The sequence below is a fragment of the Capra hircus genome, chromosome 1, assembly GCF_001704415.2.
Source record: "Capra hircus breed San Clemente chromosome 1, ASM170441v1, whole genome shotgun sequence".
Lineage (NCBI taxonomy): Eukaryota > Metazoa > Chordata > Mammalia > Artiodactyla > Bovidae > Capra > Capra hircus.
Window position 1 is genome coordinate 83,597,190 of NC_030808.1, and position 17,227 is coordinate 83,614,416.

Below are 17,227 nucleotides of genomic sequence, written 5' to 3' on the forward strand. Positions count from 1 at the left end.
CTTCTTTCAGGGTTCAGTTCTTTCTGGTGCTCCTTACCCATCTAGTCCTGCCCACTTAGAAACTCTCCATCTCTAATTCCTCTCCCTGTTCCAAGGCACTCAGGAGGTACCCAATAAACACTTGCTGAATAATCCCGTAGCCTGGGATCCAGTTCAGGTACAGCCTGCTTAGTAGAGGCTCCCCTAAAATAAAGACAGATGATAGTGACGGGAAGGGGTGAGGGCTCTGGTGGACAGCCGAGTCTCTTTCCCTCCTCTCTGTACTCACTCCCTTAAGGAGTACCCCTATCACAGTATTGAATGTGCTGTATTATAATTTTATGATGTGTTTAACTTTTTCTCCCCACTAGACCATGAATTTTCTCTAGGGGCACAGAGGTTGCCTTATTAGTTTTAGTTTTCCCCAGGCTTCATATTATACAAGAACCTGGCACTCAGGTAGAGGCTCAGTAAATGTTTAGTGGATAAATGAAAGAACTGACTGAATAATCACATCAGGCTAGCAAACCACTCTGTAAGAAGAGTTAGGAGGTGATAAGCTTTAGCTCATCTCATCTCTCCCATTTCAAGATTTGCAGCCAGTTAGGTGTTAACTGTGTAATCTGGCAGGTGGAATCCCTTTAACATTCCTTTGTTAAATGTCATCCAGAGATCTGGGGCAAGTCTTAGACCACAGGTTGAGGAGGAATAGGAAGCAGGTCCATAAAGCTTTAGCTGGGGAAAATCTGGTGTGAGCCAATACCACTCCTGCCGTAGAGAACCAGTATAGGGACCTCACATGTTTTTCTCTAAAGCAAAGGCAATGAAGTGGAATTTGTACCCTGGATTGAAAATATGGAAAGAGCTACCAGTAGCAAGGAAGACTTAGTCTCCAGCACATGTAGGATTCAAGATAAGATCCAGTGGTAGAGTGGAGCATGAAATCAGTAGGGGTGACGCCAGCTGCTTAGAAGCTGAGGAAGATAGTACCCAAGAAGAAAGGTATAAAATCAACTTCCTGTTATTCATTTGCATAGATCCAGTTAGGCCAGAATGAAAATGAGGGCAAATATTTCACATTGAGAAGTAATTTCCTCATTGGAAGAGCTGTCCTCTTAAGGAAATGGTTGTAGGCTAAGAGCATTGCCAGCATGCCACTGCTTTGGAAGAAAGACACTGAATGGGGGTGCTGTACTTTTTGCTCTATCTGGGATTTATGGATTTCACCTCCTCCCAAAGCTTTCCCTGAAAAGGTTAGGAACACTTGATCAGTCAGTTTTCTGGTAGGCAGAAATGGGCATGGGGTCAAAAAGAAACAAATGTGGAGGCATTTTTATATTTTGCAGTTTAATGGCACGATAGATTGTGTGTTTTAGGGACCTGAATGTGCTATTTTTATTGTCATTTTTTCTATCCTTGACTATTTAAAGATAATCTTTCCCAAAATGCCTTCTTTATACTTTTTCTGCTGCCTATAATTGAAGTATTAGGAATTTAGTATTTGAGATTTTGGTTTTAGATTATCATGTGATTAGTTTGGTGGCACATGAGGGATGCCTTCAGCCATATACTTTATTTGGAAAAGGCCTCTAAAAGGAGTTTTAGTTCAAAATACATTTATTGAGCACCTATAAATTACAAAAAGCCATTAACAAAACATGTACAGCCCACTCCTACTCCAGAACAAGGCTAACTAGTGTATATTTCTTATTCAGACTTCTAGAGCCTTGGATGCTAATAAGCATGAAATGGCAAATTAACAGGAAGATAGCCACATAATTAAGAAATTGAATATTCCATTTTGCTTAACAAATATTAATGGCAATGGCATTTAATTAGGCAGTCCTTCTCAATTAGGGTGTATATGTGTGTTATAAAATTTTATATTTGAAAAATGAAAAATGACATTTTCTTATTAGTACAGATCAGAAAAAGTAAGGCTTGAGAAAAATTATGGCTGATGAGAGTTCATAGAATATAATCCCTATGTTTTCTTTGTATGATAAGGCCTGTCCCTCCATGTAACAGACTCTCTAGAAGGTATGAAATTTTTGTTTTTCTTTACTGTGGAGACTTTGTATTAACTTATGGGGAAAAAAAGCATTTTTAAGAAAAGATAAAACCAGATTTTCATCTCCTAAATAATTGGCTTTATCCTCCAATACTATCTCTGATCAAGTCATATCTAGGCTGCTCCTTAACCAGTGACTCCAGTTTATCAAATACCATTAGAAAATTGAGTTTATCCATTTTGTCTAGTCATAAAGTATGTTTTGTTCTTGAGGTGTTTCATGTTCAAGAATCTCTTGAAGAAAACAAAAGATCCTTTGCTTGAGGACAGACAAGTCAATATTGGTACAATCTACAAATGAGCAGATATGAGCCTGTTAATAAAGTTATAACTCCTCCTTTATCCAAAGCATAAAGATGCAAATTGTCCAGGTGCCTTTCTTTGCTTCCTTCTGTCTCTGTCCAGGTGGCTGAGGTCATCAGACCCAAAGACATGAAGTAAGCAGAAGAGCTGACATTTAGTGAAGGGTGTTCCAGTCTAGGCTTGGTTGTAGACTGTGTCCATATATACTTGTGTATATCCGTATGTGTGCACACATGCATGCACACACCTTAAATGCCAGGAAAGCAAGCTGGTTTCAGGAGGCAGAAAGATATAATGGTAATAACTCTTAGGTTGACATGACCTTTGGTGACTTTCTTACTAGCTAAGTTCACAAAAACTCGTTAGCTCTTCAAACGATTGGCTGTTGCAGCAAAAAAACTGAGAGTTACACGGTAAACGTAGTATAGGACACTAATGCGGTGAGGATGTGGAGCAATAGGGACTGTCATTTGTTGCTGATGAGAATACAAAACAGTACAAAGAGTTGGGCTGATTGTCACAAAGTTAAAATAATCTTACCATGTGGTCTGGTAATCATACTCCTTGGTACTTACCTAAATATTTACCAAACTATGGTACACCCATACAATGGGATATTATTCATCAGCAAAAGGAAATGATCTGTCAAGCCTTAAACTGATATGGAGGAAACAAATGCATATTGCTAAGTGAAAGAAGCCACTCTGAGAAGGTTATACACTGTATGATTCCAACTATATGACATTCTGGAAAAGAGAAAATGAGAGACAATGAAAAGATCAGCAGTCACCAGGGGTTCAGTGTAGGGGGTGGGAGATGAGTAGGTAGAATGCAGGAGATTTTTAGGGTACTGACAGTGTTCTATTTGATATAATGGTGGCTGCGTGGTGTTACGCATCTGTCAAAACCCACAGAAGGTACAACACAAAGAGTAAACCCTAATGTAAGCTATGGACTTTAGTTAGGTAATAGTGTATCAATACTTGTTTATCAATTGTAATGAACGTACTGCACTAACACAAGATGTAAATAATAGGAGAAACTGTGGGGAGAGAATGGTGAAGGGTCACATGGAAACACTGTACTTTCTGTTCAGTTTCTCCATAAGCTTACACCTGCTCTAAAAATAAAAGCTACTATTTTTTTTTTAATTTTTATTTTTACTTTATTTTACTTTACAATACCATATTGGTTTTGCCATACATTGACATGAATCCACCACGAGTGTACATGAGTTCCCAATCCTGAACCCCTCTCCCACCTCCCACCCCATATCATCTCTCTGAATCATCCCCGTGCACCAGCCCCAAGCATCCTGTATCCTGTATCGAACATAGACTGGTGATTCATTTCTCACATGATAGTATACATGTTTCAGTGCCATTCTCCCAAATCATCCCACCCTCTCCCTCTCCCAGAGTCCAAAAGTCCTTTCTATACATCTGTGTCTCTTTTGCTGTCTCGCATACAGGGTTATCATTACTATCTTTCTAAATTCCATATATATGTGTTAGTATACTGTATTGGTGTTTTTCTTTCTGGCTTACTTCACTCTGTATAATAGGCTCCAGTTTCATCCATCTCATTAGAACTGATTCAAATGTATTATTTTTAATGGCTGAGTAATACTCCATTGTGTATATGTACCACAGCTTTCTTATCCATTCATCTGCTGATGGACATCTAGGTTGTTTCCATGTCCTGGCTATTATAAACAGTGCTGCAATGAACATTGGAGTACCCGTGTCTCTTTCAATTCTGATTTCCTCGGTGTGTATGCCCAGCAGTGGGACTGCTGGGTCATATGGCAGTTCTATTTGCAATTTTTAAAGGAATCTCCACACTGTTCTCCATAGTGGCTGTACTAGTTTGCACTTCCACCAGCAGTGTAGGAGGGTTCCCTTTTCTCCACACCCTCTCCAGCATTTATTGCTTGCAGACTTTTAGATCGCAGCCATTCTGACTGGTGTGAAATGGTACCTCATTGTGGTCTTGATTTGCATTTCTCTGATAATGAGTGATGTTGAGCATCTTTTCATGTGTTTGTTAGCCATCCGTATGTCTTCTTTGGAGAAATGTCTATTTAGTTGGAACTGGAGGAATCAACTTGCCTGACTTCAGGCTCTACTACAAAGCCACAGTCATCAAGACAGTATGGTATTGGCACAAAGACAGAAATATAGATCAATGGAACAAAATAGAAAGCCCAGAGATAAATCCACACACCTATGGACACCTTATCTTCGACAAAGGAGGCAAGAATATACAATGGAGTAAAGACAATCTCTTTAACAAGTGGTGCTTGGAAAACTGGTCAACCACTTGTAAAAGAATGAAACTAGATCACTTTCTAATACCACACACAAAAATAAACTCAAAATGGATTAAAGATCTAAACGTAAGACCAGAAACTATAAAACTCCTAGAGGAGAACATAGGCAAAACACTCTCTGACATAAATCACAGCAGGATCCTCTATGATCCACCTCCCAGAATACTGGAAATAAAAGCAAAAATAAACAAATGGGATCTAATTAAAAGCTTCTGCACAACAAAGGAAACTATAAGCAAGGTGAAAAGACAGCCTTCTGAGTGGGAGAAAATAATAGCAAATGAAGCAACTGACAAACAACTAATCTCAAAAATATACAAGCAACTTCTTCAGCTCAATTCCAGAAAAATAAACGACCCAATCAAAAAATGGGCCATTCGTCAGACATGGACTGGCGATTCAATTCTTACATGACAGTATACATGTTAGAATTCCCATTCTCCCAAATCATCCCACCCTCTCCCTCTCTGTAGGGTGCAGCTTGCTTGGGGCTGGTGCATGGGGATGACCCAGAGAGATGTTGTGGGGAGGGAGGTGGGAGGGGGGTTCATGTTTGGGAATGCATGTAAGAATTAAAGATTTTAAAATTAAAAAAAAAAAAAGAAAAGAAAAAAATAAAATAAAATAAAATTCAATCATAAAAAAAAAAAATGGGCCAAAGAAACCTACTATTTTTTAAATTTAAAAAACCCACACACCATAGTATAGTAGAGGCTGTTGAGACCTCATCCTGATCCTTTTTGTTAGTCAGTTGGGATCTTCAACTGACCAGAGCCATCCATCCAAGAAATAAGTGAGAGCTTACAGCCTCTCTCTAGGGCAGCTTTTCTGGCTGATTCAGGGCACAAAAGCTAGCCCTTCTCCCTCGAGATGGGACACCTGTGGTGCCATCCATGCCCCAGAATTTCTGGGTGACCAGGCTGATGCTAGATCTTGGCTGAACCCTCATCTGCACTGGCTTCTTCCTTGCTCTATCTTCGGCCCTCAGTGCCTTACACATTTCAGCTGAATGCCCTATCTCCTCAACTCATTTGCACAATCTGCTTCTGGGAAACCTGACCTAAGATAGTACCAGGAGAGGTCCTAGAAAGGATGGGGACTCTGGTGTTGGGTCACTGCTGGCCAGCTGGCAATGAGGCATCACTGCAGTAGGTGGAATGTTGGGAATCCTGGACACTAGCTGTGTAGCTGTTCAACTGCTAAGACCTTCCCCGGTGGTGAACTGGGATCAGGCACAGGCAGACAGGGATGCATCAGCAGGTGCAGTGTCTCTAGCATTTGAGAGGTTTGGGAAAGATATTAACTATCAGGAATGTGGAACTGGGAGGGTACTGCTAAGCACCACTGGTGCATTGAAGAGAGCGAAGACAGTGGCAGACTCAGAGTAATCGCCAATTTAAAGCACAGTGTGTGAATCAGAAGGCCTCCTTTCCAGTGTTCAGCCCCTCATCTCCTACAACAGAGGGCATACTTGAGAGAAGGATGAATTCGCAGCCTAGGCAAGTCTGCTGCCTGATTATTTGGGGTCCCTAGTGCCAACAGATGAAGCAGGCAAATTGGGCCCTGATAAGGAAGATGTGCAACTGAAAAACTGGAGAATATCTGGGTGCATGCCCTTGTTCCCCTGGACTGGCAGAAGTGTGCCATTCCCCCTTGACGGAGAATCAGCCCTTCTCCTCCCTGCAAGATTATGCAGAAGTCTCAGATAAGACATAGAGTAAGTCCCCTAATATGAACAGGTTCCATTCTAAGAGTGTGTTATATCCAATTTGTTCATAAGTCCAACAAAGTCAGTCTAGATAATACCAAACTAACACAATCAGCTATATAATACCATCCTATAATAGGTTTATAGTACTTTATATACAAATAATACATAAGAAACAAACACACAAAAAGTAAACGTTAGTACCTTGAAAAGTACAGTACAACAGTTGGCATACAGGGGCTGGCTTTGAGTCAGTAAGAGTCGCTGTGAAGAAGAGTCACTGACTGGAAAGGGGAGAGGAGGTAGGAGACGGTAGAGCTAAAGGATCGTCAGCCACAGGAAATGGAAGGCAGACTGCAATTTCACTCATGCCTGACTGATGGCACATGTTCTAGTTCCTTGCTGGACTCAATTCTATCTACCCTCTTCAAAAAACAATCCAGTGATATCTGGGTAGTAGCTTCGTCATAGATGACACCGTAACACTAGACTGCATTCTGAATGGCTGCTGCAATCTTCATGTTCCATTCTAGGTTTGGATCCTGTGTCTTAAAAATTAACAGTGCCTCCTCAAATAAAGAAAATCCCCTTGCCATTTCCTGCAATGTGAATCTCTTTGGTTCTTCAGTTACTTCTTCTTTCTCCTGTCTCTCTACTCTTGCAATTACTTTCACTTTTGTGTCCATCGTTATCGCTTGGCGCTTCTTAGCGGTACCAGCTACATGACCCCTGCTTTTACACTTGCTTCCAGACATCCTGGGCTTGAAATAAAGATACTGCCCTACTGTACTCTACACAGTATTGTACAGTGAAGTACACAAAGGCACAACTACCTTCAGAGGCTACACACGTGCAACAGTGTATGCCAGACACATGAACTAACTTACATGATTGGACATGTGAATGCATGTTCACATCTTTGAAAGTTCTCAACTTGAAGATTCATGTGTAGGGGACTTACTGTGCAAGACAGTGCTTGCCCTCCTCAGGATACATCCCCATCACCCTTCCCCCAACCCCTTCTTGGAGGATAACTAGCATCAGATTACATGATCTGACTGGGGAAGAGGCACATACATATATGGATGTGAGCTCAAAATGTGAGGATCTTTGTGCCATGCTTTAACAACTCCAGAGAACATCCATTGCAGAGAAGTTACCAAAGAACCAAGCTGACTGGATGACTTAGCCAGGAGGTGTCAGCCAGCTTCTTCCTTGGCACCCCAGTACCTGCACAGTGGGCTCATGAATGGAGAAGTCTTGGCAGTGGAATGGAAGGCTGTGCATGGTCCTAGCAGCATGGGCTCCCTATCATCAAGACCAATCTAGCTGCTGCCAGTGTTGACTGCCAGCAGAGACCCATGCTGAGCCCTTGAGGAGAACAGGTGATTTCATCAGGCCCTCCAAGCTGGAGAGTACAGTGATTCACTGTGAGTGGGGTTGATACCTGCTCCTGTCCTACTTTCTGTGCGTCAGTTTGCAACACCGAGAACAGAACACTGCTTTGATTGAGAGACTCATTCTGGCCAAAGAGGAACAGCCATGGGCGTGTGACCACAGGACCAGCCCACTGAGCCTACTACATGTTCAGATGCTGCTGACCTGCTAAAGCCTCTTGAAGGCACCTGTGAGCAGCAGTTTGAACATGAGACTGAGGGGTTGGTGTGCTAACCTCAGGATGCAGCATATACCTTAAACCAATGGCCACTTTATGGCACCAGGACGCCAGGAGGCAGAATATATGGATACGGGAGCCAAGACGTTGAGTGAGTTGTGACCTTATTCATTGTCACACCCAAAGTGGGGAATTGTCCTCCCATTCCTTCTACTCAGCCTCAGTGGATCTGAAGGTCTTGATTCCCACGGGGGACATTTCCACCAGTGGACATAGTAAGAGTCCTAGTTAAATCTATGTCTGCTGCCGGCTGCTGAAGTTGTCCTTAGGTTGTACCCTGAAGTCATTATCTCCCTCCCACTCATTCTACATCCCTTTCCCTCTCACCTGGCACTTCACTGGTGGCATACATAGTGGGGGTCCCAGACTCTTATCTGGCTTTTGTCTTTTACTTGCCCATTTACAGTGACAGTGGGGCAGGGAAGTACTGGGACATGTCCCTGTGGATGACAGGAGCACCAGATGTGTTCCTCTCTGCCTCTGTTAGGTAGCAGGCTGACCGCCTCCTGAAGATCAGGATCAAGGACTTCCTGGAGTGTGACAACTCTTTCCTTTGTCTGGTGGGCTTTATATTTTATTCTTATGGGAAAACTCTCATTAAATCTCTGATTAAATGGGCAAGACTTCAGCTAAGCCCAACTAAACACCTCAGAGGGCAGCTGGTTGCTGAGCTAGGTGAGAGTTTCCCAATTGTGATGTTTCTTTGACCCCAGCTCCTAGCAGCCCTGAAAGTCTAAGGCAGCAGGAAACAGGCTGCTCTAGAAACTGGCAGGGATTCTGACAACAAAATTGTTGTTGTTCAGTCACTTAGTCGTGTCCAACTCTTTGCAACTTCATGGACTGCAGCATGCCAGGCTTCCCTGTCATTCACTGTCTCTTGGAGTTTGCTCAAATTCATGTCCACAACAATATATGCACTAAAAATAATAATAATAATAATAATAAAGAGTACTGTGAGAATATGTGGAAGCTGAAAGCAACTGAATGCTTCTGAGTGATTCCCTTCCTCTTGGCCAGAGTTCAGCTAGTTCAGTCGCTCAGTCGTGTCCGACTGAAACCCCATGGACTGCAGCACCCCAGGCTTCCCTGTCCATTACCAACTCCCAGAGCCTACTCAAACTCATGTCCATCGAGTCGGTGATGCCATCCAACCATCTCATCCTCTGTCGTCTCCTTCTTCTCTTGCCTTCAATCTTTCCCAGCACCAGGGTCTTTTCCAATGAGTCAGCTCTTTGCATCAGATGGCCAAAGTATGGCAGCTTCAGCTTCAGCATCAGTCTTTTCAATGAATATTCAGGACTGATTTCCTTCAGGATTGACTGGGTGGATCTCCTTGCAGTCCAAGGGACTCTCAAGAGTCTTCTCCAACACCACAGTTCAAAAGCATCAATTCTTCAGCACTCATCTTTCTTCACAGCCCAACTCTCACATCCATACATGACTACTGGAAAAACCATAGCTTTGATTTGATGGACCTTAGTTGACAAAGTAATATTTCTGCTTTTTAATATGTTGTCTAGGTTTTCATAGCTTTTCTTCCAAGGAGCAAGCGTCTTTTAATTTCATGGCTACAGTCACCATCTGCAGTGATTTTGGAGCCCAAGAAAATTAAATCTGTCACTGTTTCATTGTTTCCCTATCTATTTGCCATGAAGTGCTGGCACCAGATGCCATGGTCTTAATTTTTTGAATCTTGAGTTTTAACCCAGCTTTTTTTTTTTTTAACCCAGCTTTTTCACTCTTCTCTTTCACTTTCATCAAGAGACTCTTCAGTTCCTCTTCACTTTCTGCTATAAGGTTGGTGTCATCTGCATATCCGCATTATTGATATTTCTCCCAGCAATCTTGATTCCAGCTTGTGCTTCCTCCAGGGTGGCATTTCACATTGATGTACTCTGTATATAAGTTAAATAAGCAAGGTGACAATATACAACCTTGACATACTCCTTTCTCAATTTGGAACCAATTCATTGTTCCATGTCCCGTTCTGTTGTTTCTTAACCTGCATATAGATTTCTTAGGAGGTAGGTAAGGTGGTCTGGTATTCCCATTTCTTTAAGAATTTTCCACAGTTTGTTGTGATCCACACAGTCAAAGACTTTGGTATAGTCAATAAAGCAGAGATAGATGTTTTTCTGGAATTCTCTTGCTTTTTCTATGATTCATCAGATGTTGACAATTTGATCTCTGGTTCCTCTGCCTTTTCTAAATCTACCTTGAACATCTGGAAGTTCTCAATTCACATGCTGTTGAAGTCTTGCATGGAGAATTTTGAGCATTACTTTGCTAGTGTGTGAGATGAGGGCAATTTTGCAGTAGTTTGAGCATTCTTTGGCATTGCCTTTCTTTGGGATTGGAATGAAAACCTGGCCAGAGACAGGTATGCAAAGGAAAGGGACACTTCAGATAGAGACCACATTGTAGATGTCCAAGTTTATACTGTGGGGCACCAAGCAAAAGATCTTAATCCAACCTAGTACCAGTGCAAGCACCCTGGAGATCTCACTTGTCATGAGCTCTGGAGAGCTATTGGGATTAACTAGGCAGAACAAGACCCCACTGGTTGACTCCGAGAAGGCAGAGAAAGAGCACATTATCAACACTGCACACAGGGGTCCCAGCACTGAGGACTAACAGACTTCAGCTCCTTCTCTTTGTATGAATTATTTAACTTACTTGTGCTTACATTGTTCTCATCCATTATGTTACAAAATGGAAATGATACTGTATGGTCTTGTGAGAATTAGATGAAGTTCTTAGGCAGGTGCCTAGATTGCTGTTAGCATATTAAATAACAATTAGTTACCTACGTTTGTTCCTTCAGGGAAGGGAAGGAAAGCTGGGGGGCATACGTATTGTTTTAAGGTAGCTCTCTACACCCAAACCCCCAAGTGAAAATGATATACTTTAACTTATATGATAGAGATAGTTATTTTAACGGAATAGAGGAATAAAGGACACTCCAATTAAAAAAAAAAAATAGTTTACCCCTTTGGAGTCCATGGAGTAAGAGCCACCCCTAACTAGCAGGATCTACAGTTGTCCCTTTATGCCACCTAGTGGACAGCAAGGGGAAAGCCCTAATTTTATCTTCAAAGTCTTCAAGTTTACCAAAAACATGTTTGTTTGTTTGTTTGTTTTACTTTTTATTTTGTATTGGGGTGAAATTAACGGGCTTCCCAGGTGGTGCTAGTGGTAAAGAACCTGCCTGCCAATGCAGGAGACATGAGACGCAGGTTTGATCCCTGGTCGGGAAGATCCCCTGGAGGACGGTGTAACCACCCACTCCAGTACTCTTGCCTGGAGAATCCATCCCACGGACAGGGGAGCCTGGAGGGCTATAGTCCATAGGGTCGCAAAGAGTTGGACATGACTGAACTGGCTTAGGATGCATGCACAGCCGATTAACAATGTTGTGATAGTTCCAGAAGAACAGTGAAGGGACTCAGCCATACATATACATGTATCTGAAGAGGACAGTTTAAACTCACTAATGGGCTCACTTGTTAGTAAATTTCATTTTTTATGCAAAATAAAAGATCAGGACTTTAAAAACTAGGTGCTAAAACTAAACTCCCTAGATATTTTAGGATTTAGCATGTGCTATAAAGATCATTCACTGAAGGAAAAGAAAATACACCCGTCCTTACCAGCATGAATTTTCATGACCCACCTTTCTTTTCTCACTGTCCTTCTCCACCAACACTCTTTATGCTCATTCTGTACGTGGACTGGGAGTGTCCCAGACTTGGGGTTAAACCTTCCCAACACACTGCTGGACCTGGGCTGGTACCAGGGTCATTCTGTTCATTTTCCAAGAATACAACTATCACTTGAAATTTTGCTGTACTCAAACTAAATATTTGTCAAGGGTCTGTGTGTTCGGTTTGGTTTTTCTTCTGTGTGTGTGTGTGTGTGTGTGTCTGTATGTGTGCTCCTGCACACATGCACACTCTGCTTCCTGTTAAAGCCCTTTTTTAACCTTTATAATGTTTCCTCTCTCAGATGTTTGTGAAGATGAAGACAATGGCAGACAAATATCCCCAAAACGTGAGTAATAATAGCACACTGGAGTGCCCAGAGCAGTTCTGAGACATTCTCTTTAGTATTATTGTAATTACTATTAACAGTAATCATGATAAGTGTTATTTATTAAATTCCACATTACTTCATAAACATTTTTGCTAATTCTTACATCAATACTGCAAAATAAATATTATTTTAGAAACAAGGAAACTGATGCTCAGAGAGGTTAAGTGGCTTACCCAGGATCACACAGCCAGTGAATGAGGGGCAAAATCAAAACTACACCCAGGTCTGACTGCCTCCAAAGCCCTTGCTCCCACCCCAGGCGATGGGCTCTCATTCATTCACTGAGGTGCCTGTGACCTGCCTGACTGATTCTGGGGTCCCCTCAGTGCTGCCACCTGAGTACTAAGACTTAGTACCCAAGACTCTTAGTGCCACAGAGTCCATGGCCAGTGGATCCAGGAGAAAGGGATTAAATATGGAAATGACAAAGATATAGTAAAAGACTGCCCATAAGCTGCACCTTCCTCCCCTGCACAACTAGGGGCTTTAACTGAGGGATGTTCTCCAAGGCTTCCGGGTTCTAAGAATTCTGGGTTCCTTCCAGGAGCCACAGGGGAGGCTGGGTGAATAGGGTGTGGTTCCTACTGTCAGAGCCCAGGGCCCACGAGGGAGAAATGTGAGGGCAGATGCAGTTTGCCTCAGAAGAAATTCTCCCTCCAAGGGTATTGTGAGGAGAATGTGGGTGGCAGAAGCCCCCTGCCCGCTCCCATCCTGCAGGGCCAGCAGCAGAGGGGGGCCCAGAACCAGATCATCACATCACCCCAGGAGCCGCTTACCCTGAGGAATGGCTGGAACTTGTCCTCAGGGCTTTTAGTTTCCATATGTCCTTCCAGCCCACTGTCATCCCAGGCTGGCTGCCCATGTTCTATGGCTGATGAGGCTTCAGGGCCCAACCCCATCCCCAGCAGGTCCCTCTGGGGTCCCTGGCACCTGGCATTGTCTGGGTCACTCAGACCTCGGCCCCTGGAGACACAGTTCTTTGGGTCACACAGGGGTAGTCAAGAACACAGCTGCTCCGTTCCTCCCTAATAACCTTCCAGCAAGACCACCATCCTTCTGTCCTCACTGTCTGCCCCTGATCTAAGGCACCCAGGCTAGATGATTGCCCTAAAGAAGCATCTCTGGAGGTTCCTGTGGATGCCCCAAAGTCACATCAGGAGGAGGGCAGTGGGAGGCACCTCACAGAGCCATGTTCTCCTCTGCTCACCCCACCACCTCCCAGGAGCCAGAATTAAACCAGGCTGTGCCCTCGCATCGGGCCAGTTTCTGGAGGCTGCCCCGCTGCTCCCTGTGTTGCTAGCACAGCCTCCAATGCCCCGCTCTGGGAAGGACCCCGGGCCCCAGGACAGTTTGGGGGGCCTCCGGGCTGTAGGCTGGGAGCTCCCACTTGCTGGCTGCCTGCTCCCAGAGTGCTGTGCCCCACCCCACCCTGTCCCAACTGCAGGCTCCTTCCACTCCCTCTCCTCTGCCCAGAAGAGGGCCTCGCCCCTAAGCCCTCCCCCTGAATTCTCACCTGAACTAAAAACTCTCTCCTGCACTCAGATTCCTGAGGGATCAGGAACTCAGCTGATGCTCAACCCGGGGCTCCCTCAGGTGGGCTCATTCTGCAGATGCAGCTTTGGCAGCACTGTGGGGACAGGATCATGTCTTTTAGAGCACAGGGGAAAGAAAGGAATGTGTAGGAATTCCCTGGCAGTCCAGTGGTTGGGACTCCAAGCTCTCACTGCCCAGGGCCTGGGTTCAATCCGTGTTTGGGGGCCTAAGATTTCACAAGCCAAACTGTGTGATTTAACAAATAAATTTTAAAAATGTGTAGATTCCAGCTGCAGTGTTTACCTGATATCTCAATTGGTAAAGAATTCACCTGCAATGCAGGAGACCAGGGTTCGATCTCTGGGTTGGGAAGATCCCCTGGAGAAGGGAAAGGCTACTCACTTCAGTATACTGGCCTGGAGAATTTTATGGACTGTATAGTCCATGGGGTGGTAAAGAATTGGACCCGACTTTCACTCCCTTTCATGCAGTGTTTACAGGCCAAGGGAATTTACTCAACCTGGTGATTAATCTCTCTCATCTCAATTTCTCATCTGCAAAACGGGGCTAAAGTCCATACAGTTGTGTGAGGCTTCACTTCTGATAAATGCCTGACATCCCAGCAGACACAGTAGGCTCAGTATTTGGTGGGAGTGGCTGTTCCCCACAGTGTCTTTAACAGGCCTGGCAGGACAGGTGCACAGAGGTGCTGCTAACTGGTAAATGAATCTCACTGGAGAGAGAGGCAGGATGTACTTACTGTCCCTCTCATTTTCCCTTGGGGAGAGCAGTGACATTTGGCAGAGGCTGCCAAGGAGATGGGAAACAAGCAGTTATCAGGGGAGAGAAGGAGATAAGGATGAGAGGAGGGTGGGAAGGAGCGAAGGCAAGAAGGTCCTCAAGACAAAAAGACAATGGCTTTTCTTGGTGGACAGGGAGGTTAGGGCTATGAGTACCATGTGGACAGGTCTTCTCAGTCACAGTTACGGAATTTTGAGCTGGAACAGGTACCCTTCCTCCTGGTCCAGGGGAAGCAGTCCTGTCCTGGGAGAGGCGGGAGAGAGGGGGAGAATGGGTTTCTGTGCAGCCCGTTCCATCCTGCCCTTGGGCTGCGGGGGGCGGGACGGGGGTGGGGCGGGGGTGGGGGGATGTCCTCCCACGGCCTCCCCCACAGCAGGCCGAATTCTTCACTTTCCCTCCCTAAGGTTGCTCAAGCAGGGAGTTTGTCTCCGTGGAAACCTCTGTCAATTGTGAAGGTGCAGAAGATTTGGAAAAGGAGAGCAGTGTCCTGAGTGTAATTTACCTCCTTCTTCCTTCGTATTCTCCCTCACTCCTGTTCATCAGCTTCTACTGCCCGTTCTTCCTCTCCCCTTTCCCTTTCGTCCTCCTTTCACGATTCTCACCCATAAGGACCCGGCTTAATCAAGAAAGCTGAGGTCACTGGATCTGCAAGGTGGCTCCCACACCACTCCCTACCCCCTACCCCCCACCCCCAGCCCAGCATGCGCCGCATCGCCGGCTCCTAAGCGATGCTCTGGTTTCGCTGGTTTCGGGCCAGAATTAGGGGCTCTTGCTGTGGGACCTGAGTGGCCCCGTGGGAGAGTTGGGGTGGCCTCGCCCTGCCAGCGGGAATCGCCGTGTGGATCTGATCCACCTCCCCAACACTGCATCGCTGTCCCTTCCCTTCCAGCTCTCGGGACTTTTCCAGTTGGACAACAGTTATGAGACCTCCAAGTCTGGTCAGGAGAAAGGAGAAAGCATCCGGGGACAGAAAGAGGGCTGCCAAAAGGAGGACACGTGAGTGGAACGCGGAAAGAAAAGTAAGCCAATTTGTTAGCAGTTGCTCCTCTGACTTTCTTCTTGGAATTTCAGGGCCACGAGCAAAACTGAGAGCCTTGGGATGTCTACTGGCTTGCTCGCCCCTGCGGGGAAGGCCGATTTCCCCCAAGCAGAGGCAGTGAGGGCGCAAGAAGGGAGCCTGAGACCGCCCTCCGCAGAGAACTGATACTCGTTCCAGACCACTGAGCCTCCCCGGCCGATTGTATTCCGGGGAGCCGCTTCTGCGGGCGCAGAGCAGAAGCAGCAAAGGGATCTCACAGCCCACAGATCCGCTGTCCTGCCCGGGAGCGACTGGACCATCTTCCCGGAGCCTGAGGAGCGGTCCACGTCTGCGCGGGGAGCCTCGGGCTGTTCCACGCGCGGCCGTGCGAGCGCAGGGACTCGGAGTAGACCCTTTGGAGAACCTGCAAATGCCGACACGCGCCCGCGCTGGGACAGGGCGCAGTCTGTGGAAAACCTTGCGCCTCTCTAGACGCGCCTTGGACTCAACCTCTAGCTGCTCCACATGTGCGCCTACGGAGGTTAGGGATCCAGTCCTGGAAAGCTGAGTCCAAGGTTTCTGAATGTTGGCACTTTTGACTTTGGGGTAACTGCTGTGGAGGCTCTCTTGGGCATTGTAGAATGTTTAGGGGCATCTCTGCCTTCTATCCCCTAGATGCCAGAGACACCTCCCACCCACTCACCGAAATCAAGACAATCAAAAAATGCCTTCAGACATTGCCAAATTTCTGCTGGGGCGGGAGTGGAGAGCTAGATTGAGAACCTCTGATCGGAGCCGCTCAAACTCTACAGGGCAGCCCTGCGCTCTTCTCCCTGAATACCCACAAGAATGTTAACTGTGATATTTGTGTTACTTTGTTCCAGGGTTGTTTCCTCTTAGTGAGGGCTGGCTACAAGTAAACTTCTGAGATATTTACGTTTAGATTTATTAGTTTTTAAGTTACCTTCATTCATTTTCAGTAATTTATTTTTAGTTTTATTAGGTAATATTCATTTTTGTTTTTAGTTTTATCTTTATTTAATCTCATAGCTTTAAAGCTACCTGTTTATAACTATTTGGTCTTACTTAGTTCCTTAGTTTTTATTTTCAGTTACTCATTTACAGTTACTTTGAGTTATGTATTTCCAAATTAGTTACCTTTAGAATTATTTATTTTTAATTATCTTTGCAATTGTTAATATCTGAGTTATTTTCATGTTTATTTGATTTTTAATTATTGCAGTTTGAGGATTATTTATTTTTACAGCTACTTATTTGAATAGTAAATATCCACTGGAAGTTTTTTAATTGCTTTATTTATTTTCAGAATAAAATACCTGTAGTTATTTTAGGGCTTTCCCCCTAGGTATTTAGTTTTAGAGTTACCTATATTCACAGTAATTTATTTTTGTTTATTTTAGAGTCTGGGTTATTTTTACATTCATTTGTTTGGGGTTTTTAGCTATTAATATGTGGTTTTAAATTATTTTCAGTTGTTGCATCTTGAGCATATTTTGAGTTTCTTACTTTCAGAACTTTTGAGATATTTAGTTTTTGAGTTATTTTCAGAGTTACTTATTCTCAGTCATTTCTTTTCAGTCATGTCTTTGTCATTCACGTTTTTTTCTTATTTTGTATTTTTCATTACTTTATTTTCAGTTTTATTTACAGAATTATTTAGTATTTCTTTAGAATTATTTAATCCATCAGTCAGG

General features: G+C 44.3%; 1 protein-coding gene across 1 annotated transcript in view; it reads left to right on the forward strand.

The window, feature by feature from the left end:
• The window catches only part of MCF2L2 (MCF.2 cell line derived transforming sequence-like 2), a 280,616-nt gene extending 263,991 nt beyond the window's left edge, over positions 1 to 16,625 (forward strand). Inside the window, exons 26-29 of the mRNA XM_018047459.1 lie at positions 12,074 to 12,118; positions 14,899 to 14,987; positions 15,384 to 15,490; positions 15,566 to 16,625. Of these exons, the coding sequence (XP_017902948.1) occupies positions 12,074 to 12,118; positions 14,899 to 14,987; positions 15,384 to 15,490; positions 15,566 to 15,698 (374 nt within the window). The 3' untranslated portion in view covers positions 15,699 to 16,625. The remainder of the gene's footprint in view (positions 1 to 12,073; positions 12,119 to 14,898; positions 14,988 to 15,383; positions 15,491 to 15,565) is intronic.